General features: G+C 41.1%; 2 protein-coding genes across 5 annotated transcripts in view; both read right to left on the bottom strand.

Moving 5' to 3' along the window:
• Positions 1-1,491: 1,491 nt before the first annotated feature.
• The window catches only part of LOC148734222 (uncharacterized), a 29,625-nt gene continuing 5,959 nt past the window's right edge, over positions 1,492-25,157 (bottom strand). For 2 of the 4 annotated variants that reach the window (XM_088754538.1, XM_088754541.1), the window contains exon 3: positions 1,492-3,060. In XM_088754538.1, coding sequence (XP_088610664.1) covers positions 1,647-3,047 — 1,401 coding nt within the window. In that variant the 5' untranslated portion in view covers positions 3,048-3,060 and the 3' untranslated portion in view covers positions 1,492-1,646. Of the gene's footprint in view, positions 3,061-19,876; positions 19,950-22,526; positions 22,956-25,157 lie in introns of those variants that run through there. The other 2 variants (XM_088754539.1, XM_088754540.1) reach the window with 2 other exon arrangements.
• On the bottom strand, positions 7,645-9,536 carry LOC148734223 (uncharacterized). Its single transcript, XM_088754546.1, has one exon. It carries the CDS (start codon positions 8,908-8,910, stop codon positions 7,651-7,653), a length of 1,260 nt encoding a protein of 419 aa, XP_088610672.1. The 5' UTR covers positions 8,911-9,536; the 3' UTR covers positions 7,645-7,650.

The following is a 25,157-nucleotide window of genomic DNA, read 5'->3' as shown; positions in this document are numbered from 1 at the left end:
GTACACGGTTTTCTCTTTTTCTCTGTGTTTATTATGTTAATGTCTCGTGGACTGCTGTTTCTATCCATACCTGTGAGACTGTTACACTAATACCTCACAAACTGTTTCTTCCTTTTCTGTTTATTTGTCGAGTTAGTATCTCGTACACGGGTTTTATTTATTTACTTATTTATTACACTGTCATCGCACGCACTATTTGTCAAGGATTGTGAGGATCAAGGTATCTATGTATAAATTTTACTAACTCGTTCATCAGTATGAGAGAAACTTTTCATTGTACTGAGGTTGTTTTGGCAGTTTGGCCGTGATTAATTAATAAATTTTATTTTTATTGAGGGATGGCCTCAGCAGATAGATTACACCAAAAGTGAATTTATGGACCTTTTACCAGGAAAGGGAAAAGTGGCCGCTGTAGGGAGCTAGATTCAAGTGCATTATAGTACTGAACCTAAAACTAAAAAAAAAAGTCTTCCTTCATGATATAACAGCAAAAAATCTCATCACTTGGGTCAACACCTCGTTGAATATCCAAAAAATATTTCGCAGCAAATTGGGCGATGGGAAGATAGCTTTCGTTTGTTCACGCCTGGACAACCGCTATATAATCCAGGAGTAGAGAACGCATGAGCAGGTCGTCAACAACTCGGAGTTATCTGAATTTCCAGTGACTAGTATCTTTTACACAGCAAGAGGAGATCGATCGAGAGAGCAATTTGTGGAGTGAGGTTTCAGGTATGTCCCTGTTATGTCTGTCTTACAGTCAGGCTTTCTTTGCCTCCTGTAAAGTAGCGACATCAAACAAACGTTCAACCTTAAAAATTGTCTGAAGTTAGCTCGAAATGATTCTGCTAAAATTTGACACTAATTCTTTGTCGGTGCCTAAATTTTTCGGTTTCTTTCCTCAGAAAAGTTAACAGAAAAATACTCGATCACTTCTAAAAAAAAGTTCTGAATTTACATTTTATTTACGGTTACCATAGCACCGCTCCTTCCTCTGAAAACTCAACAAACAGTCCGCTGAACCCCTTTTTCTTTGTTGGATCGCAATCGAGATTCCATATCGAGTTTTTGACATAAAGCCTTTTGCAAAGTTTAACAAAATTCTGTACTGCTGATGCAGGGCCATCTTATAAGGCTACATCATACATTTTTATTATTGAAGGTTGCTCCGTATCTTCAAAGAATCTATAGCGAGGTAATTTTGTGCCACACCTCAACACCGACTGTGCATATACTTCAAATTTGAAACGAAGACATGATCACAAGTCAAATGTATAGAAACCAGAGCGAGCCTTTCTATTGCTACATCACTGTCGGTTAACTACTCGTAAAATATTGACACACCCAACTGCGCTTGCAAAAAGAATTAATAAGCGCTTTTGAAGGAAACTTGATTCCAAATCCACTGAGCGGGAGAAAAGTGATAAATCTTCTATTTCCTTTTTCAGCTTCTATAGAAATGTTTTTGGACAGTCATTCAGAGGCAACCTGTGTGGCCCTTAGAAACATACTTTATTAGATCCCACTCTCTGGCTAGAGTAATAACCACACTTTCCACAGAACTACAATAATGAAACTTAAGAATCTCCAAAAAAATCTATGTAAATCTGATCTATTAAGTGTCAATGATGAACGCCGCTACTTCATCAGTCCTCAGGAAATGTCAGCGTCGTGAAATAATCATCGTATGTCTCAGCTTTACGAATCACCTCATAGCAATCATCAGCCACACGCAAAATTTCTGCGTGTCTTAATATCCCGTTAAAATTGAAACTCAGTGCACGGCCGTACGCTCCTACGCTGTGAATGATGCACAGGTCACCAATCTCTGGATTTTCATTCAGATCTCGGTCGATGGCAATCTTGTCATAGTTCGCGCACAAGGAACCCACCACGTCGAACATTTTTCCTCTCTTGTTACCTTGGTAATTCGGGCATGCGTACAAAGGATCGTTCACAACCGTCTTGTAGTCAGGAAGATCTTTTCTCAAATGACTCGGAAGGACTTGATCCTTTACAATGGTGATGTAGTTGTACGCGCCAAGCAGGGGTGGCAACAGGATGTCTACAATGGAAGCATCCACGCCTAGGAAACGTTTGTACGTGTCCTTCATGTTTATTACACGTGAAACTAACCAGCCACAGTCACCAGTTAGCAATCCTCCACATTCGTACTTGATCTGTAGCGGGTGAAGATCACTTTGCGGCAACACAATTTGTTCGTACAAATGTTTCACACGGAGCCCGAGATCTTTCAGGTCGACAGGTTTCTCTTCGGGATGATTATTCACACCGATGCCACCACCCAAGTTGACAAACTCAACTGCGATTCCTGTCTCCTTCTTGATTTCCACTGCCAGTGAAAACATCATCCGAGCAATCTCGGCCAGATCCATGGCATTCAGAGAATGTGACACGATCATGGTGTGTAGACCGAAGCGTTCCACACCGTATGCCTTGCATTTCTTGAAGGCGGAGAACAACTGGGCTTTCGTCAGGCCAAACTTCGCCTCAGCAGGATCGCCGACACGCGTGTTGAATGAAATCTTGTGATGAGGACCTGGATTGTACCTGAATGCAACCACTTTGGGCATCTTTCCTTCTAACGCCTTCTTTAGGTTGTCGATTTGGGAAAAGTCGTCCAAGTTGACAATGGCTCCCAGGTCAACCGCCTTTCGGTAGGCATCAAATGCGGTGTTATTGGATGTAAACATGATGTCTTCGCCTTCAATTCCCAGTTTTTCACAGAGAATAAGTTCTGTCAGTGAGCTGCAATCCATTCCCATCCTACATTCCTCGTGCAGCATCTTCAAAATTATTGGGGTCGGCGTCGCTTTTACAGCAAAGTGATTCTTAAAACTCGATCCGGTCATCAATCGCACCCAAGCAAAGCTGTCGTTGAAGACCTTGGTTCCAGTCAGTATTTTCTCTTTGTCGTAGAGATAAAACGGGGTTTTATACTGAGAGGCCACTTTTCTGAGCTCGACCTCGCTGCAGGGCAAAGGTTTCTTACTCAGCTCTCCGATCTCATTGCTAAGGTTTTCCATCTCTGAGTCAAGTCTACATGGACAAGAAAGGTACACGTTAATTTGACATATATATAATCATGTAATATTTTACAACTGTTCATCCCATGTTGAGAGGTCAATTATTAGAAATGAAAGGTCTTAAGTTTGTTGGGACTTTAAAAATTACTTTTTGGAAAATGAAGAGTTGGCGAGGATGAATTTCAAACCGCATTTTTAAATTAATACTCGAAAACTGTGATTAATGACTGTAAATGTTCCTTTTCAAGTTAGAATTTGCTATTCTCGGGTTGATACACGCGCATGCGTTAAACACCAAACCAATATACCATAGTTTCTTGGTTATAAGGCGCACTCGGTTAAAAGACGCACCCCAAACTTGGCAACTTAGTCAAGCTAAGTTCCCAAACTGAAAATTACGTGAAAATACTCGGTTATAAGGCGCACCAAAAGGTTGAGAGCTAAAAAAAGGTGTGATGGATCTGAAAAAGTTTCATGGTTGCTCTGGCGATGAAAGCAAACGGCGAAAAACTCTCACCGAAAGTCGGCATCAAAGGTGATCGACAGCTGAATATCAACACGCCACTGAGAAAGTTTCACGGTTGCTCTCATTATCAACACGCCACCGAGAAAGTTTCACGGTTGCTCTGGTGATGAAAGCAAATGGCGAAAAACTCTCACCGAAAGTCATCTTCAAAGGTGTTCAACAGCTGAATATCAACACGCCACCGAGAATGCAAGTTTCTGTGCACAAAAAAGGCTGAATGGACGAAGAAGGTAGGTTTTATCTCCACGTCGTTTATTCAGAGAAGGAACTATTCGAGCGCGCGACAGAAACACAATTTTTGGAATTTAAAACGAGGTTCGAACGATTGTCTTGTTGTCATGGATATCATGTCACTGAACTTGTGCTATTAAAAACGTATGCGAATTTCCGGTTGTTTGCTTTTATATGGAAGTCGATTAGTGTTCTAAAGAAGTATTCCTTTATAATTCATAAGAATAAAGGATAGGATTCTACACAATCTTCGCTACACCTCAGACTGTAATGTATTTACTGCACGCTGGAATGTTATTTCACGAAGCGGTTTATTGATTTTAGCACAAAGAAGAGAATTGAAACAAAGAATGCTTTTGAAAAAGATTTCTTCAAACTTATGAATAACGGTGTACTTTTGGAAAAACAATGGAAAATTTGCGAAAGCGCGTGGACGTGAAACTAATCACAAACAAAAATATGCTCGCAAAGTATTGCCCGAAACCGACAAACATTGGAAGTAAAATCTTTGGTGAGAATCTTGTGGCTCCTCATAAGATCAAAGAAACGCTCGCTTTCAACAGACCGGCATATGCTGGGATGTGTATCCCTCGATTTGAGCAAGACGTTGGTGTATGATTTTTATTTTAATTACATACACCTTTAGTTGTTCGTTACTGTAACGTGTTCGCTAAGACAGACAGTGAAACACCAGAGAGTTGGTTATAACACAACATTTAATCTTGTAAGCCGAGTGCACATCAAGCGAGGCGAACGAATACATCCGGGAACTCAGATGTAAGGTAAACTGTATAAATTAAATCGAAATACATAAATTAACATCGTTACATCTTCCCCCGTTATTCAAAGAGGAAAGAATAAACAAGGAAAGAAAACTAAATCGTTTGTTAGAGTCATTGTTCGGAGAATATAAACAACATAGGTAAGTGTCAGCATGTATAGTCACGGAGGTATGCTGGTCTACGTAGGACTCTTCCCCGAGCGCTACGTCTTTCTGGACTCGTTACGTCATCAGCTGGAGGATTCGGTGTTGCTTGTGGCTTGACCATCTCTTGGGGGTTTGATTAAACGACTGGTGGTACCTGTTCCACTTTGGTCAGGGGCAGGGGACCATGACCTGAGTTAGGTATCTCTATGTCAAGAGGTGATTGTTTAGGGAGTTCGGCTGTGAGACGCAGGTGTCGGCGGTTCCTACGATACACCCGTCCGTCGTCAGTAGTAACTTGGTATGAGCGTATACCAACTTGTTTGGCAACCGTTGCTTGGGTCCATTGTTGTTTATATTTGGGTGGATGGATACGTACGGTGCTCCCTGGCTGAAGTGGCTGGAGTTCTTTGGTGCCATTGTTGTAATAGAAGGCTTGTTTGTTCTTCTGGGCCTGAAGAAGCTGGGAAGTGGTGTCAAATTCAGGTTGTGCTAGTAGTCGCCCAGAGGTAGGTAGGAGGGTTTTGGTACGGCGGCCAAAGAGGCGCTGAGCTGGAGACGCTCCTAGCCCTTCTGTGGGGGTGTTGCGAAAGTCAAGGAATCCCAAGTAGGGATCACTGCCAGCCTCTGAGGCTTTGAGCATGATTCGCTGCACAGTCTTCACCTCGTTTTCCGCCTTGCCATTTGACTGCGGGTAGGTGGGGGAGCTTGTTACATGATCAAACTCGTATAAATCTTTGAACGTCTGAAATTCCTGTGAGCTGAATTGGGGGCCATTGTCGCTTACTATCTTGTCCGGAATTCCATGTCTTGCCATATGAGGCTTGAGCTTTTCAATTACTTCTTTTGATGTCTTCCTCGCAAGTTTGTCCACTTCAAAGAAATGTGAGTAATAATCAGTGGTGACAAGGTAATCCTGGCCCTGGAGCTCAAAGAGATCAACGGCAAGGACCTGCCACGGTCTTGATGGTACTGGGTGTGAGATCATGGGCTCCCTCTGCTGCCCTTGGTGGTATGAATTGCAGACTTGGCAGTTGGAGACATGTTCTTCAATCTCTTTGTTCATACCAGGCCAGTAGAACGCTTCCCGTGCCCGTCTTAGGCATGCTTGTATTCCCAGATGACTGGAGTGTAGCTTTCTTTTGAGTTCAGCTCTCATCTGAAACGGTATGACAACACGGTCTCCTTTGAAAATGACTCCATTTTGGAGAGCAAGTTCTTCTTTGAATGGAAAGTAGTCTTGAACTTCCAGTGGGAGATAGAGCTTACTTTCTGGCCAGCCTTGTTTGATGACGCAAGCAAGGGTCTTGAGGATAGCGTCTTCTTGAGTAAGGTTTTGGATTTGGCGAAGAGTTTCGTCTTTGACCGGAAGATACTGTAGCATGTTCACTTGCTCTGCTTCTATCTCTGTTGGAGATCTAGTATCTGAGACTGTCATGACATCTTCCTGATCCTCAGTAGCTTCCTTAGGCGTCAGATACGCGCGACTCAGGGAATCAGCCATAAGAAGGGAGGTTCCCTTTTTGTAGGATACTTCAAACTCGTAGCGTTGGAGTCTAAGGAGCATTCGTTGTAGCCTTTTGGATGCGTTCAGGAGGCTTTTCTTGAAGATTGCCTCCAAGGGCTTGTGATCAGATTCGACCAGCACTTTCCTTCCATACAGGTAGGTTTCAAACTTCTCCATTCCGAATACTATGGCCAGTAACTCTTTTTCGATTTGCGCATACTGGACCCCTGTGGGGGTCAGGGACCTGGATGCATATGCGACCGGATGTCCGTCTTGCATGAGACATGCTCCCAGGCCATGCATAGAGGCATCACATTGTAGTGTGGGTGTGGCACTTGGGTCAAAGTATTTTAGGACTGGAGTCGTAGAAAGGATCTTCTTTGTCTCATCCAGGGCTGCACCATGAACCTGTTCATCCCATTGGAACTCGTTCTCGTTTTTGGTGGGCTCGCGTAGAGGAGTCGTGACCTCTGAAAGTCTTGGAGCAAACTTTTGCATGTAGTTAGTCATCCCTAAGAGACGTTGGATGCTCTGTTTGTCAGTCGGTGCTGGCATCTCTTTGATTGCCTTGACTTTTTCAGGGTCAGGTTGTAGCCCATCTGCAGAGAGCATGTGGCCCATGTAGGCCACTTCCTTAAGCCTAAGCTGCAGTTTTCCCCTGTTTAGCTTCACACCTTTTTCTCGGCATCGTTGGAGGAGAACAGTAAGCTTGTCGTCGTGGTCTTTTACTGCTTCATCATCGTTAGCTCCACATCCAAATACGAGGATGTCATCAGCGATCGCCTTGCATCCATTTAGCCCTGCTAATGCCTGATCCAGTCTTCGCTGGAATTCTTCAGTGGCCGGTGAGATCCCAAATGGCATTCGAAGCCATCTGTATCTTCCCCATGGAGTGCCAAATGTGGTTGCGTAACTACTTTCCTCGTCTAAGGACACGTGCCAAAACCCATTTTTAGCGTCTAACACAGTAAAGCATCTTGCGTTTGAGAGCTCAGGAAGGACATCCTCGATTGTCGGCAGAGAGTAGTGAATCCGTTTGAGGGCTCGGTTAAGTGGTTTGGGATCAACACACAGTCGAACATTGCCATTCTTCTTCATGGTGACGACAGTTGCTGATATCCAAGGGGTAGGGACATTTACTGGCGTGATGATATTAAGGTCTTCCAAGCGATTCATTTCCTCTTTTAGCTTTTCTTTAATGGCGATCGGCACCTTTCTTGTTGGGAGTTGGACTGGTGGTACGTTCGGGTCAATTTCCAGGTGGAGGTCACCTTCTAACTTTCCTTCTCCTCTGAATACATCGGCATATTCTTCGAGAATAGATTCCCTCGTAAGTGGTGTTTTGCTCTGCGATGGTTCTTCCGCTTGAAGAGCCATAATGTTTTGTCGGACCACAGATATGAGTTGCATTTGTTCACTGGCTCGTAAACCAAGCAGCGGCTTCCCTTTCCCCTTTACGACTACGAATCCACGCTATATTTTTTCCATTTCTGGGGTTCACAACTTGAACACGTTTCATGCCAATTGGCTTTTCCTCCGTTTTGTTATACATAACAAGAGTTACTTCTGTATTGTCCAGCAGGGGTAGGCTGTCTTCACCATATACTTCTTTGAAGGATTCTTCGGGTAAGATGTTCACTGTGGCACCAGTGTCCAGTTGGAATGGGACTTGGTGACCATTTAACAGCATTACCGCAAGCAGTTTGTCTTTATGATAAGGCTTTTCCACAGCACAGACTTGTTTCTTGACGTCGACACAAGTAACATATTCATCCAAGTCAGAATCTTCCACTGCATGCACTGGCCTGCGGACATGTCTTGGTGTGGGGCGTTTAGAGGACGTGGCCAAAGCGGATGGAGACAGTTTGGTTTTGCAGGCCACCGCAAAGTGGTTTTGAATTCCACATTTAGAGCATGTCTTACCCCATGCAGGACATTTAAGCTTGTTCCAAACATGTGTTTTGGCGCAGAACTTGCAGCGGATTTCTCTCTCTCTTATGGGGGGCGGAGGTGTCTTCTCGTTGGCCTGACTAATAGCGCTGACTTCCTCCTGATGAATCTCTTTCAGTTGTTGGCTTGCGGTCTCATATGATCTACAGATGTCAATGCATTCTTTCAGTGTGAGTTTGGAGACTTGTAGAAGCTTCTTGCGTGCTTGATAATCTCTTACTCCAATGACAATTCTGTCTCTTATTAGACTGTTTTCTAAAACTCCGAAGTTACATGTCTTAGCCAACGTGCGCAGTGCCGTGACGTAAGCATCCAGAGATTCGTTAGGCTCCTGGTCCCTTTTGTTAAATCGATATCTCTCGTATATTTCGTTTGTCTCTCCTATGCAATAATACTGTAGCTTTTGGAGAACAACATCAATGTCCTCCTTATCAGCTTCATCTGCAAATTCTAAGCCTTCGTACACATCTAGAGCATCTGAGCCAATACAGGTTAGTAGTGTGGCAGTCCTCAGATATTTGTTTGCGGTAGGGTTTTCAGGATCTTTTAAACGTGCAGCAATTTCATAGTTATTCCAGGCACGGTGGAATTTCTTCCAATTCGTCGCCAAATCCCCTGTAAGCTCCAATTTTGAGAGCAATGGGATGTTTATTGGGATTTCTACCAGACTTGGTTGTGCGACGGCTTCTTGCGCTTGTACAGAAGCGCCGCTACCCTCGGCCATACTTTGTATTTAGAAGTTAATAAGTTAGATTTCTTCAGCTGGGATTTCCTTCCGAAGACACAAGACAATTCCACTTACCGTTGTCTTTCGCTATTCTTTGTGACGAAGTTGTCGGGTGGCTATTGCGGAATACAGTAGAGACCGGAGACTATCCTTTAGAACTTGATAACAGTTCAGAGTTGTTCGACCACGTGTGTGCGAGTAGATTTCTCTCAAGAACGTTTTCCAGTGCACTGAGCGGTAATTCCTCTATGGCAACGGATTTAGGAACCAGGATCCCACTCCTGACACCATGTAACGTGTTCGCTAAGACAGACAGTGAAACACCAGAGACTCTAAACACAACATTTAATCTTGTAAGCCGAGTGCACATCAAGCGAGGCGAACGAATCCATCCGGGAACTCAGATGTAAGGTAAACTGTATAAATTAACTCGACATACATAAATTAACATCGTTACAGTTACGAGAAAATACGCATTCATTTGCGCTAAAAGGCGAACAGTTGCGTGAAAATACCATCATTATAAGAGACAGAAAAACATCATTTGCGGGTAAATCAGATTCAATAATGATTTTTGCATTTTAATCGACATTCTTATGCGTCATTGGTCAAACTAAAGAGAAAAAATATAATTTTATTTGGGTGTGGACAAAACCTGGCGTAGACCATGGCCTACCCTGTGGCCTACCCCTTGGCCTACCGGTGGTCAGATTTTTAAGAACATAAAAATAAAATCAGTAAGAGTCGAACGAATACGCTGGTGTACAATTATCTGTCTCTCAAAAGGGTATACTAAGAGGTAGCTGAAACGATTTTCAACGTCCGAGGGAACGAAACACTGCAAATATCACAGCACTCAACCATAACGGTAGGTTAAGGGGGAGGGGATTGGAGGGGCCAATATTGCGTGGTCGCAGAAGATATGCAAAATGGCGGCTTTATGATGCAGGCTGTCAGTAGTAGGCCCAGGGCGGGTTCTAGCGGATTTTGAAAATCGCCAGAATTACAGTCAAAATCCCAGTCAAAAATTCTAGTCAAATATTTTGACTGAATTGCCCCAGTCAAAAATTTCATATCACACCGATTCCAGCTCATTTCGGCGTACCTCTATCAAATCTCAGTCAAATTTACAGTCGAGATTTTTGACTGTAATTCTGGCGGAAATGGCCTAGAATAGCCTCTAAAATTTCTAGTCAAAATTCTGACGGAAATGCGTCAGAATTACAGTCAAATATTTTTAGAGGCTATTCTAGGCCATTTTGGCGCATCTCTGTCAAATCTCAGTCAAATCCTGATAATATCCTATTGCGTGTGTGTTTATTTTGTCTGGAAGAACGATTCGCTTGTCATCATCGGCGGACAAGACGACTTTGATGATCTCTTTCCTCGAAAAGCGTGTCTCATATGGCTTGTGTACTTTGTTGATCTCTTCCCTCGAAAAGCGTGTCTCATATTGCTTGAGTACTTTGGTTGATTGAAGGATTGGACACAGATCAATGATTGTCTCATCGATAAGTCTTACTTCATTGAGAAACGATGCATTGTCGAACGGTCTTCCTCTCAGATAAGACCGCAGTTCAGTCAAGATCTTCTCATAGGTTGTGAAGGCGAATTTGCTCATATCAATCTTTCCGTCAAACTTTTTTACATCGGTAAATGTTTTGAGAAGGAGACCAGCACCTGATATTGTAGCAAGCGGGATTGGATTCATGGTTACCCCTCCAGCTATCCCTCCGATAACAATTAGTAAAGTGCTTCCCAAGTTACAGAGAAGACTCTTTCGTTTAAAGTTCTTGAAGATCTTTCTCGAACACCACCACTTCTTGTGATAGTTTTTTTAAAGAGCTTTGAGTTCATCGATCTTCTCATCTCCTATAGAATAGTCAATGTGGTTAAAGTTGAAAATAGATACTTCAGTCATTTTATTATGAACACATCATAATAAAAAAAATTAGTAATTTTCACATCAAGGGGGAGCTCGAGGGGGTTTACCCTCTCGAATCAATCCTGCTTCACAATCATCAGATAGCTGTAATCCAGTCCATCGAGTTGTGTATTGCTGTTATCTGTCGCTATGCTCAGCGATGTGTTTGCTTGGAAATACAACAGAACGGTATTAGTCGTATTAGTCCAAGCACTTCTTGTGTTGGGCAGCGCCACCAATATACCGTTTGCTGTGTTCACGAACGAATTGCTCAAGATAAACTTGAGATGTGATAGATGTTGAGACTTGACACCGTCGATGTATGTAATCAGATAAGCACCAGCGTTATTGATTATGAGTTTTGTATTGTCTGATCTGTTCACTGTGAAATCAGCGTTATCACTCTGTGATACATTTGTGGTATGATCTGATGTTCCATTTACGTAAAATGTTACCTGTGATGCATTGTTATGAGCGCAGTTTCCTCGATACCAGATCTTTTTTGTTGCGTTTGTCAGCGCCGTCTTTGTCGCTTTCAAATCGATCTTTGTCTGTAAAGATGTTTGAATATCATCAACATATTTTTTCGTTACCGCTGAAGTGGCGACAGACGGTTGTTTTGCGAGAGTAAGCGCAGAATTTATTTGAACCCCACCACTCACAAAGCTGTACCAACTTGTCCAAACAGATTTCGGTACGCTGTTGTGATAACCCTTTGATCCATAGACTATCACCCAGATGGGAAGTTTCTGGTCGTAAGACTGGCCAGATTTGTTTTTGATCACTACGTCAAACATCAAATAATTAGGTGTTGCGTTACTCCATTTAGTCATGTGAATCAAGGCGACGATGTGATTTTCAAATCGATTGCTGCGCTGAGTAGAGATTGTTTCAACAGAAGATGTTGCTGTCAATGTCACACTGCTTGAATCGACTTTACTCGATTGCCAACAGAGTTCACAGACGACAGTGTATTCTGCCCGATCCGCTGGATACATATTTACACCAAAACGTGATGAATAATAACCCTTGGAAGTGTCGAGACTTAAATCAAACGGTTTTGTTCTGGGATTCGTGGGGTATAGAACAAGCTGGTCAGTGATCGGTTTTCCTGTTATATCATCTTCGTCAGAGAACTGACCGTTGCGACTCATGATGTAAGAGAGGTCGTTACTCAGCTGAGCTGGAGTTAAGTTGTGAGCCAATCGATCTTCGACGAATTTTTTGTTCACAAGATCGCTGTCGGCTGCGGCTGTATGACTAGAAGTGACTTTGTTGGCACCCATTGCAAGGTTTCCTGTCATTGTACCACCTGCCTTGCTCAGCTTTGTATCTGAATACTTTTTGCTCACAGCTTCATCATTATCTGAGAAGGTGTCTGGAAGGTTCACGATTTTACGTTTTCTAGCGTCTAAGATTTGTTTGTCGTCTATATTTTTAAAGCTTGGCACCGTCTTTTTCACATTGTCAACGTATTGTTGATTTGCATTCGAGAGAGTGGTAATATCGAGTAGACCTTTTAGATGTCTCTTTATTGACCCCGCTTCATATCGAGAAACGAGTGTGTTTGAATTTTCATAAGCAGCTTGTTGAGCAGTAGTCATACCCAGATATAGTTCTCTCTCTTTGAGTTAATCACATCGTTACCGTTTAGATCAATGTTGCTTGTCATCTTTTTACTCCCATCCAATAGCAAAACGGATGATGTATCTGCTTTACCGCTCAAACCGTTAATTACAGTCGATGAATCAGCTTTTTTCGCCAATTCGGTGTTCAGTTTGTTGAGATTTATCGCAGCTGTACCATTGAGAGGTTGATCAGACAGACCGCTGACCTGTCTATCGGCTCCATGTGAGCTGACGAATTTCAAAGCCTTGTGTAAATTGCCACCCTTTGTTTTGTCGAGATAGTTTGAAAGATCAATGTTTGAGCCGCCAGGTCCGGTAGGTCCTCTTGGCCCTCGTGCCCCTGTATCACCCTTTGGTCCTTGCGACCCTTGAGGTCCAACATCACCTTTATCACCTTTATCACCTTTATCACCTTTATCTCCCTTTGGACCAGCAGACCCTCTCAGCCCTTGCAGTCCTCTTGGTCCTCTTGGCCCTTGCGATCCTGTATCACCCTTTGGCCCTTGCGATCCTGTATCACCCTTTTCTCCTTTTGGTCCTACATCACCCTTTGATCCAGCAGGTCCTTGTGATCCTGTATCACCCTTTTCTCCTTTTGGTCCTTGCGACCTTGCGACCTCCAGCCACCACTTTGCCTCTTTGTTGGTTTCATTTTCAAGTCACCACCAGAGTGAAGAGCATTTGCAAGGTCTTGTTTCTGCTTTTTTGAAAGAGCGTCTACATACGGCAAAAGTTTCAGAATATTTGAATTTGGAATTATCATACCACCCGACTGACCGGCTCCAAGAATCTTATCGGTAGCAAAATTGCCCAGACTTGATAATGCTCCTGTAGCCAATCCTGGAAGAGCCTTTGTGGCAAGATTCATCGCTTTTGGAAGAAGTTTTGTACCAAGAGCGAGAAGTGAAGAGAAGAGACTGCCACCTTTTTGAGCAACTTTTGTCATTTGCGTCTTGCTGATTTTCAAATCAACTCCTTTCCCTGAATTTATTGCTTTTTTGATCTTCTTGATCTGTGTCTGTGTCAACATCATCTCGTCAGAACCGACCAATTCATCGTGTGAGAGACGTATAGTTATTGCCGATTTTTCGTTAAAAGCCTTGGCAAGTTTTCTTTTCTGATTATCAGAAAGAGTTACTCCATATGAGTAGTAGTTTGACATTTTTATTATGAATACTACATAATAAAAAAATTTTTTAAAAAATACAACTTTGCGTTTGCGTTTGCAAATTTTTCGAGGGGTTAGCCTCTCGATCTTTCCTCCCGCCTCATCCTTGAACATTCCAATAACTTTCTTGTTTACCCCACTCGGTATTCCAGAAGGGTGTTCTTTTGAAATGTTGCTCGTGTCAAACAGACGATCCACATCATTGATAATATCTTTGTAAAAATCTTCAGTCTGAATCTCATAGCAGAGAGAATCTGTGTCGGTGAAGAGAAGCTTTGCTTTGTCTTCATACTTGATTTTGATGTAGTTGTAATGAAAGTCGTACATCAATGTCTTGCTGATATCGAGGATGCACATTCCGAGATAGAGAGGTTTGTTGAAGGTAACTTGTGTCTTTCTCATTTCTATCGCACAGAGATTCTCAGAGAATATGGTGCAATGTTTGAAGTTCACTTTATTTGCCAACTTCTTCGCCTTATCTTCTGAGTTGACAAGTCTCACATCAACTCGGTTCCGAATGTTCTCCATCGTCTTGCCATATACAGAATTGTTCATGAGTTTGAAAAAGTCCTTCTCGAAATCATTATCGGCCTTGGTTCTCAAAGATGTATTCAAATCGATATACTTTTTCATCCAAGGACTTTCATTGAATCTAATGACGCGGTGAATCTTTCCAATCTTTATTCCAAGACTTCTATAAAGCTTCAAGGTTTCATGGTGAATGATGTACTTCTTCTTTTCATTCAAGGTGCAGACCAGCTTTTTCACTTTACCAATCAACAAGTTCTCAGGAGCGAGAGGGTAGTGGTCAAAGTAATCGTATAAATCTTTCTCAATGGGGAGTAAATCAACCTCAAGAATGCAGGGAAAATTCTCCCACCCCCCAAAGTCTTTTTCATCAACCCATTCGAAACCACCTGTCGGCAGACTCTTACTCATCGCCCAACCGTAGAGGTTGTTTGCATCGAGATACGTGATGAACTTTGAAGGTTGGGTGGAGTCAAATTTCTCTCCCATGTATTTGTTGTTGGCTTTTGAATGTCGTGTTGGAATCATTGAAATCCCACCACGAATACCTTTCTCAAACATATGCAACATGTTAACATCGCTCAACAACTCAAGCTTTATCTCAGTCATCTTGAGACAAGCATCCCAAGCCAAACCTGGTGCAGTGTAGTACCAACAAGGATCGAGATCGTAGTTTTTCTTGCAAACCTTCCGAAAGTTCTCAAACACATCACACAACAATAGAACATCACTTTTATTGTAAAGATTGTGATAGTCTCGCATCGTCTTCATTCCGAAGGTTTTCCACACTTTCAGCGCATGACAATAGTCTTCTTCAGAGATACCCCGACCACTTAACACAGAGAAGAAAGCTTCAATCTGTGGAAGTTGTGTTTCATTCATTTTAAAAATAGAATCCATCCATTCATAAGGATAGACACCCTTTCTCTTCAACAGTTCAAGCTTCTCTCCATCATAGTATTTTCCTGTATTCACTAAAGTGTCATCTTTTTTGACTAGGTTGTTGACAAGCTTGTCAAGACTAGAAGCCATGAATTTGAAGCTGTCAATAAATCTCAACTCTCTCTTAACCTCAACGACTTTTTCTTTCTTTTTGTCGAAAAACGTGTCAACCACAATGTTTTTTGTAAAGCTAATGTACTTTTCTTCGTTGTTGGGAATACAATTAATATCACCTTCTGAAACACCAAGATTTCTGACAAAGAGATGTGCATCATACCCCGCCAAGTTGTGAAAGACGACAGGAGTGAATTTTGGCCGTCGGAATCTCAGGTTGCAGCTGTTATGTGCTGCTCCTCGAAATTTACCGGTGTAATGACAATGATCACGAACTTTTTCCTCTCCCTCCTTGAAATCTTCTTCGCATAACCAACAACATGTTGCTTTTTCAAAGATTTCAACATCACTGTCTGTGAAGATCATCTCTTTTGAAGGATGGTTTTTGTATATTGCCTTAACCTCTTTTTCAAGCATGTTGACAAATATCTGTGCAACATCTTCATCCTCAGATGCTGCTGTGTACTCAACCAGTTTCGAATGTCTATCATCAAATGAACACTTAATATAGTAGCAAAAAGACACTGGAATATGTTGTTGCTTCTTCTCGGTGTAACACTCTTTAGGATTCGGTTGAACGGAGTGCAAAGGTTTAATGATCGATTCAAAATCGGCATAGATGACAAACGGCGTGTCCATCTTTTTGTGATGGTTTTTGAAAGAGAGAAAAGTTCCCTTCTTTGGCATCCTCTCTCTCACAGCCTCATGTTCTCCACAAAGTTCAATATGTGTATCAAGTAGTTTCTGAGAACCGAAATAATTGAGACATCTCCGACAAAAGAACTTTTTGTTCTTCTTCTTCGACAATTCACTCGATATGAGTCGACTCAAATCTTTGATGAGACAGTAATGCTTTTTCTCACCATCAGAGATCAAAAGAAGATCAATATGAATCTTGCTACTCTCGACCTTGCTCACTCTCAAGGGTTGGAGTCCTCCCTCATACAGGTAGACGTTGACGGCAATACCTGGATTCAATGTTTCAAAGCGGTGAATATCTTTCACCTCCATCGGAAACTCAATCCCACCCCATTTCAATTTTTCTGCCTGCTTTCTCAAAATCTTTGTGATACGCTCTTGGTCCTTTTTCACAGGATTCAAAGCTCTCGTAACACACCATTTGAAACATTCATCATCTTCATTCTTCATGTTTACGATGGCCTTCTTTTTTGCGAGATATGGTGATAGCTTAATGTATGAAGAGCCTTCCAAAGGAGTGTATTCCACCGTGTGCAAATCCAACCCCGCAATCGAATGTACAACCCAACCGCTTCCCTCTCTTGTAAACTTTGCCAAACTCTCCATCATTTTATCAACACATTTCTGATAAAGCTCTTCTCGATCGGTCTCTTGAAAGACAATCTCTACGAAAGATTTAAAATACGCAAGCTGTAGCACAGTCTCGCCCGTCGCAATGTTTGTCTTTGACATATTACACCTCAGAACGAGCGTCATCTTGATATTTTTCTGCGTTAATAGAAACTTGATAACGGTCGGTTTTACAGCCTGAAGAAAAGCTATCGGTCCATAACCCTCCACCCCATCAATTATGTACTGATTTGCAAACTTTTTCAATGAAGACTTGCTCTCAACAAGATTGAATTGGTGTTGGTCTCTTTGTTCATTGAGTTTGTTGATGTGTGTTTTGAAATCTTTCAACTTGTCATCAACCACCGCTCGTGGTGCAACCAACCCCTTCAACCATTTTCCCCAATTCCCTACCTTTTTCTTTCCCCATTCAACAACCTTTTCAATCTTTTTTCTCAGGTTGTTCTCAGACTTTTTGGGTTCATCGGTGTGTGATGCTTCACTCAAATGTGAATAACCTCTCAATCTTAGGTTTCTTTGAAGTGTATTCAAATGACGTCTTGCTATTGAATTCATTTTTTTATCTTAGTAAAGATTTTATTTAATTATCTTTTTTTTCCTCTTTAAATTCAATTTTTTTTTGATGATCCAGACTTTTATCAGGATTTGACTGAGATTTGACAGAGATGCGCCAAAATGGCCTAGAATAGCCTCTAAAATATTTGACTGTAATTCTGACGCATTTCCGCCAGAATTTTGACTAGAAATTTTAGAGGCTATTCTAGGCCATTTCCGCCAGAATTACAGTCAAAAATTTCGACTGTAAATTTGACTGAGATTTGATAGAGGTACGCCGAAATGAGCTGGAATCGGTGTGATATGAAATTTTTGACTGGGGCAATTCAGTCAAAATATTTGACTAGAATTTTTGACTGGGATTTTGACTGTAATTCTGGCGATTTTCAAAATCCGCTAGAACCCGCCAAGGCCCTACTGTCAGTTGGTAACATATAGTGGAGTGCTGGTGTAAAAATGTAATGAACGGCGTTATATCGGAGAGCATAAATATCCAGGTAAGAAAATGCACGCTAGAACCCGCCAAGGCCCTGCTGTCAGTTGGTAACATATAGTGGAGTGCTGGTGTAAAAATGTAATGAACGGCGTTATATCGGAGAGCATAAATATCCAGGTAAGAAAATGCAAACATTACGTGCCAGGCCAACTTTTTAAGTGCCCTCAAGTGCTGTAGAGTACTGAATTTGCAACGAGCACTCCGGGACACGCACACATCGCTGTCGTAAACATTACGCAAACTTTACTTGCTTTTCCAAAGAAAGGGTCAGTATTGCACTAATTTGAAAGGAGAGCTGACATGATGATGTTTGCCCAAAAGTTGCATTTAATTGGCATCTGTTCCTCGATTTCCTTATTCTTTCAGAAGGTTAAGAAATTTTGATCGGAATGTGGCCGCCAAAACAGCAGAAGAAAGTCGTTGGTAAGACAGTACTCAGGAAAACGTTGAAAGGCTTCCAGCAATGCTATCCTTTTAAAAATCTGACCACCGGTAGGCCATAGAGTAGGCCATAGGATAGGCCATGGCCTAGGCCAGGTTTTGTCCACACCCATTTCATTTGCGCTTAAGCTTACTTCCCACCTTCGCGGGTGTCCTTCGGGAAAATATTCGTACGCGCGCTAGTTTCAAGAAAACCCCAACAAACTATACATCAAAAGAAAGCTTAATACATGCAGTTTACGATAAAAATATATAATTTAGGCGATTTTTTTTTATTACGAGACTATCAGGAGCCGGTAAGGCGTGAAACGACCGAGGGTCCTTTCATTGAATTTATCGGGTATCGGATCTCGCTGTACGAGCAATATGGCTGCACAGTCTTATTCACGAGGCATCAATCAACAACTGTGTGTCAGGCTTTTCCGATATTCTGATTGGTTGTCCAGATATCCGTATCTAAAGTTAGAGTAGCTTAAAAAATGCGAGACGTGTTGCGTAAATGGACACCACGCTGAAAAATATTTGAAAACTGTTTTGGCAAAATTTCACGAAAATCGGTCCAATCTACCTACCCTATAAATTCGCTCAAAGTGGATGTATTCCTCTCAAAATCAAATGCGAGATTTTAGTTCTTAAAGGTTTGTAATCTACTAGCGCCACACCAAGAGATTATCTTGCCTCCTGAAACCGCGAACCAATGGGAACACAGGACCTCCTCACGTCAATGACAATGCATCAAGATTTTCCCGGGAAAAGTATCGCCTAGCAGTCACGTTTTTTTTTTTTTTTTTTTTATCTCACTCTGTTAAACGTTGAGTAATGGGCAAAACTGGCAAAGAAAAAACCCGCGGCAAAAAAGGTAAAGCTCGAGAACCTGATGAAAAGCAAAACAGCTAATACCCTTATCGCTGACAGGAGTTCTCTCGGGTAGGTTCATTCATGATTTCATACGATTTGAGGCGATTGGCTATGTTCTGTATGAGGGGGACTTCGGGATTTTCGGTTTTGCGGTTTTGAGTGCGGCTTTTTGGATCGGTTTTTCGGTTTTGGGGCCAAAAAGGTTCGGTTTTTCGGTTTTGATGTTCAGAGCGGTTTGCGAACTTTACGTGTTTTTGCATTCGGTTTTCGGTTTCCACGAAAACTCTGATGCGGTTTTCGGTTTTTGCTTTTTAACCCCTCTAAAGGTGAAAATGTAGCGGTTTTGTCAGGTTTGCATGCGGTTTTCGGTTTTGCGGCTTATTTTCGTGGGTTTTTCGGTTTTGGAGGTTTTTTTTCTCCGGTTTCGCGGTTTCCCAGAGGCCCCAATGCCCCCACCTGTATCAAGACCGGTACTTGCTTATTGAAAGGAAACTTCGTTTTTACCTCATGTTATGACGTAAGTCGTGCTATGGGGTTTAGGGTTTGGGGGCGAAATTCAATTAAAAGCTACTCACCCGCTTTGTTAGACATTAATTTACGCATAAACCTGGATTAAACACTTTTACTCCCCCTCCCCGTCAAGTTTACCTGTTCAAGGTCACGGTGTACGTATATTTGGGGGGTGGTACAAAGGCGAGAATATCAATGCTTTCAATAAGATTTGAAATAGGTGGCTACCTCGGTACAACACCCGCCGGAAAGAGACTTGATTGCGACTTAGCGTGGTGACTGTGACTTGAGCGCGGTGAAATATACCCCGTGATTCACAACAGAATACCCGCCGGAGCTCCGGCGGGTGCCGGGTCTTATTGAAAGCACTGCTGAATATGCCGAAGTACTTAAACAGATTCAAAATGGCATCCTGGCCTTTGAAGCGTGATGGTTTTTTGATACCAAACTTGATCAAAACATAAGTTTACCTGTTCAAAGTCCATCCCCATCCTTGATGATCACGTTTGCAGTGCTGCTGCAGGTCCTATCTGACTTTCGCATCTTGAGGTTACAATTGAGACACCGTAAGTGCACTTTTCTCGTCAATGTCACCTATCTTAGATTTGCAGTTGATGCAAATAAAAGATTTTCTAACATCAGCAGCAAAAACAGTTCCATCCCTCAAATTTGGACAATGCAAACCAGTGCCGGTATCTTAACTAATTCTTCACACATTCGCAATTTAAGACAATTTTTCTCCATCAAAACGATTGCAAACACAATAATTGTGCCAGCACGTGTTCCCCACGATCAAAAAAACTTTCCAAAGAAAGCCAGATCGCAGGTTACGTCAAGGGCGCCAAAAATTTATACCATGAGGTTGGTCAAAGGAGCCTTTGACTAACCTTATGTACGGCAAAGATAGATTTGATGGCGACCTCTTTGTTTGTAATTTGGATGCCAGCGTGGAGGAGTGCTAGGACTTGTTTTTTTTCTTGACTGGAATGGTGTCATTTTCTCTCCTCTTTGGGCCTGTTTTTTTCTTTTTCTTTGCCCGGGGACTCCTCTCTAATTTTGATTTCTGTTTTTTATCCATGAAAAAATACTTTGCACTAGCAGAGAACTTTCACGTCTGAATTTTGTCAGGTGCGCGATGTAAGCAAAATATGCAAATAACATGAAACTGCCGCGAACATTCCCCAATGGGGTTCAATGTCACCTATGTACGAGATGTCGCCCATGTACGAGATTATGACAACCTCCTCATTTATTAACTTTTATTTCAAAATACGTTTTCCTAAATAAGTCGGACGCTTTTTGAGATTTTAAAATTTTTCTTTTTGTAAACGTTAGGTAAAATGTCTAACTTCAATCTAGTCCAATAAATGACATTTATTACAGTGCGTTGAGTTCTCACTCGATGGGTGTTTGCCATCACCCGTTGCTGGGATTAGGTTTTTATTTCCCGCTTTACTGTAATTTGATTTGGTATTAAAAATAAACGGCCACTCAACTGAGTGGCCAAATTACGGCAAATAAAGGTTGTCCGTTTAATTCTCCCAGCAAACCGAGCTCACCCCTGGCAATGCACAGCGTACAACACTCGGTTATTGGCAAGCGAGCAAGAGGCATAAAAGAAAAAACGAATTTTTCAGCCTCTGAGGGTGGAAAGTAACCTTACATATTCAAGTCATTTACACCATCTTGAAAGTCAGTAGAGAAAAGACACAAACAAAATGGTGCATAAAGCATTCATTAACATTTTTCTCACACTCGGTTTGCAATTCAATGGCATTACTGGATGGCATTAGTATGAATAAGACAATTATTAATGCACTTGAACAAACAATTCAGTATTTTTTACATTCAATATGCAAGCAGCGATTTTCAATTGAACACCGAGTTTACCTGAATTTACATTCAGTAAATTTCGTTCAGTTTATTCGCTTTTTGAAGGTTTACTGACCTCGGGCAAAATGCCACGAATAAACAAAATATCACTCGAACACAAAGACAGAATCGTGAGAGGATTTGAGGATGAGGAAGAAGATTATCTTGGGGTATCTTGGAGTCACAGACGCCCTCTGAGTAAACCGATAAACGGCAAGAGGCTTTGTGGCGCGTTACATCAGAGAGGACAGGATTCAGGAAAGACCACGAGGAAGTAGAAACAACGTGCGCGTGGATGATGTGATGAGAGATTGCCCAGAGGAAATCCACCCGCTTGTTCATCACATCAAGTTTTTCAGTGTGTCCGCAGGGAGGGGCCTTGCAAGTTTCATTCAGAAGAGCATTCCGTCTAATGTCCTCGCCGCGGTGCGGTCATGGATCTGGGGTTTTAGTGGTAGTCGTCTCCTGAGTTCACTGTTCATCCGAGCAAGTGCGAGTAAACAGTTTTCGTTTATGATTTCCTTTAGGCAATCTCTCATCTCTTCGTCCACGCGCACTTTGTTTCTAACTCCTCGTGGTCTTTCCTGGATCCTGCCATCTCTGATGTAGCGCGCCACAAACGAATGAAATTTACTGAATATAAATTCAGGTAAACTCAGTGTTTAATTAAAAATCGCTACTTGAATGTTAGTTGAATGTTAGCGCAAATGAAAGAATATTTTTCTCTTTTGTTTGACGAATGACGCATAAAAATGCCCAAAACTGTCATTGAATGCTGATTAAATGTATTAATAGTTAATGAATCTGATTTACATGCAAATGATGTTTTTTGTCTCGAATGGTTATATTTTCACACAATTGTTCACCTTTGAACGTAAATTAATGTGTTTCTTCTTGTAATGAACAGCAAAAGGTGTAAAACATGGATAAGTACAATGACAAAGCCAAATTGTTATCCACAGACACCGACAGTATGACTCATGAAGTCGAAACAGATTGCTGATGGAATAAAGATAAATTCGAGAACAGTGATTATCCTGAGGATTCCAAATATTTCGACAAGACAAACAAGAAGGTGATCGGTAAGTTTAAAGACGAGGCTGCTTCAGTACCAATTGCTGAATTCTTCGGTTTGAGATCGAAAATGTGCAATTATTTGAAAGATGATAATAAAATTGGCAAGACCGCTAAAGGAATATAGAAGTAGGTAATCGATAAAGACATCAAACACACTGATTACAAAAATACCTTGTTCAACAGTACATAAATGTATCCCAAAATGAAGACCATCAGAAGCAACAAACATCAACTCGGAAGTTATGAACTGAACAAAGTATCATTGTCTCGCTTAGATTATAAACGGTTCATACATAGTGATGGCGTTTCAAGTTACGCCTCCGGACATTATCAGATATGTCATGTACAAAGCTCTCGCAATCCTGAGGCAATTAGAAATAAAGGTTTTAATGTAGTTTCCTTCGCGTAGGAAACCACACTTAGTATAGGCAGGAGCCCATTCTCCTGGTATAGGGAAAGTCCCGCAACAGTTTAACAAAGACGTTAATGTAGTTTCTTACGCGTAGGAAACCACACTCAGTTTTAAGTCATTGACATCAATTTGAAAATACAGTTCCATACATATTGTTTACAATGATCTTTCTTTTATTTCTTCAACAAAGTATTCAAAAAGTTTGTTGATTTCTTTTTATTATAAAGACACTGCTGAAATACCAGGATTTTTCCTATTACTAAAAAAATCATACCTTCATCGCGCGCAGTGAAGATACTATTTTTATCTTTCACGTGTGAGGATATTGGTGTCGCCATGGTTACTACCATGACAGGAGCCCATTACTTCCTGCCATGATTAGCTAATTACAAGAGAGCTTCTTACAAGAGAGATACTTACAGCACTCGAAGATAAAATTCGTATCCCCGCGCGGCCATGTAATATCCTGTATTTCTATTTTTTTTTTTCAATTATTTTAAGAAATTCATTGAGGATGAAATCTTCACAAACATGTACTCCTTTCTGAAATACTTCATCCTCTTCATTTTCATAGATGACGTCTTTTTTATCAAAATCGAAGAATTCTTTCACACACAATTATTGAAAGATGTTTTTACATCATCAATGAAAAAGTTTTTGAAATCATAAAGATAATCACAAGTGGTATTTGCAGAATAGAAAAATAGACCTTTATCATTCATAACCATTATATATTAGTTATATTGATTTTTAATATTCTATCCTATGAAAGAACTTGTAATGGCTCAAAAGTGTCTCTTCTGTTTTGAATGAGCATTTGCAGTTTCACAAGGTATTCTGCAGTTTTCCATAAAAAGAACAAATTCTTTTACACATTCATCATAATCATTTGAAAGAAGAGTGTTTGTAACCAAATTGTTTTTATTTCTTTAACAAATCTTTTTGAGCATCTGAGACAACACATCTATACTCTTTCGTGTAGCATTGTTCATGCAACACGAAAGAGCATACATTCAAGATTAAGTAAGATCGTTGATTTTAAAGATTTTCATTTTAAGGTAACATTTGCCTCAACAGTTAATTTTTGTGATCAAGAATATCTTTATTTTTAATGATATCTTATGCAGATTATATCACATATATTTCAAAAAATTTTATGATTATTAATTATTAGTAATCTTATTTTTATTTTGCCTTTATGTAAGTTAGTAATAGATATTAGTTTTAGGACTAGATTAAATGCACGACCCCATAAGCGCGAAGCTTTAAATACTTATCGTGTTAAAATAAAGTTGATGTTATGTTATGTTATGTTACAATTGTTATTAGGATTTTTAAATTCTTTTACAAAACCTTTGAAATCTTTATGGCAACAATTAATGATCAAATCAGGATTGCCTTTTGTATATCCTTTTTTATAAGAATCTATTCTTTTTTTAGAAGTATCTTGGTTTTCTCCACAAGCTGAAACTACTCTAACTTTGTTGTTATATTATTTTCTGATAAAATCGACAACTTTGTAGTGCAATTTTGTTTCATTTGTTATTTTCAACATATTGTTGTTAGGATTATCACACATTGAATTCACCATATTTTCTGATGGATGCAAGAACATCTTTAAAAACCCATTATTGAAAAGATTTTGCAGATTCATGTTTTCTTATTGCTTGTTTATAATCTTTATATCCTAATATTTTTGCAACATCTTTGCCAACAGACCGCAACAAACTTTGATCTCGCTGCATGAGCTGCATGCAACAGTAACCTGGTATCCGCTTCTTCTTGAGATGAGTCGAGATCAGTCAGACGTTCAACCACTCCGGATGACAACTGTTAGGTTTCTCTGCCACAGGTGACCGCGGGCGTCTTCCCTGATAATTTGTCTGTATACTTTTCCTTCTGCCATTCCTTAGTTACAAAGACTATCAATGCTTGCTTGTTACGTGAACGGCACAGGAATTTTCGGCATTGTTTGACCTTGTGATCAGCTTGGAGGTTATGAAACGCGCTTCCTGAACCTTCCCCTTTGTTCTCTCGTTCCGCGTTTTTTATTGAGTCGTCTCGGTAATCATCGAATACGACATCGAATCTGTCGCTCGAAGTGTCTTCGTTTAACGCCATGCTAAGTAGAGACTCGAAAATCTCAGCAAATGTTTTCTGGTCACCCTTTAGACGCTGAACTAAAGCCGTGCCATCTATCAAGCATGCTGAGGGTTAGGGAATAACATCTGCTGCTTGTACATTCTTCTGGAGTTCCTTTGCCAAGGAGGCTTTATTCGTCTTGCGCAACGTGCCATCTGGCTTAGCCAGTGTCCATGGGAGTGGTCCGAGAGGATGGGCGAGGACTTCATTCATCTACAAATTTATGCTCTCTGCGATAACAATCATTT

Source organism: Stylophora pistillata, chromosome 3 (genome assembly GCF_964205215.1).
Source record: "Stylophora pistillata chromosome 3, jaStyPist1.2, whole genome shotgun sequence".
NCBI lineage: Eukaryota > Metazoa > Cnidaria > Anthozoa > Scleractinia > Pocilloporidae > Stylophora > Stylophora pistillata.
This window is presented reverse-complemented; position numbering and strand designations above follow the sequence as displayed.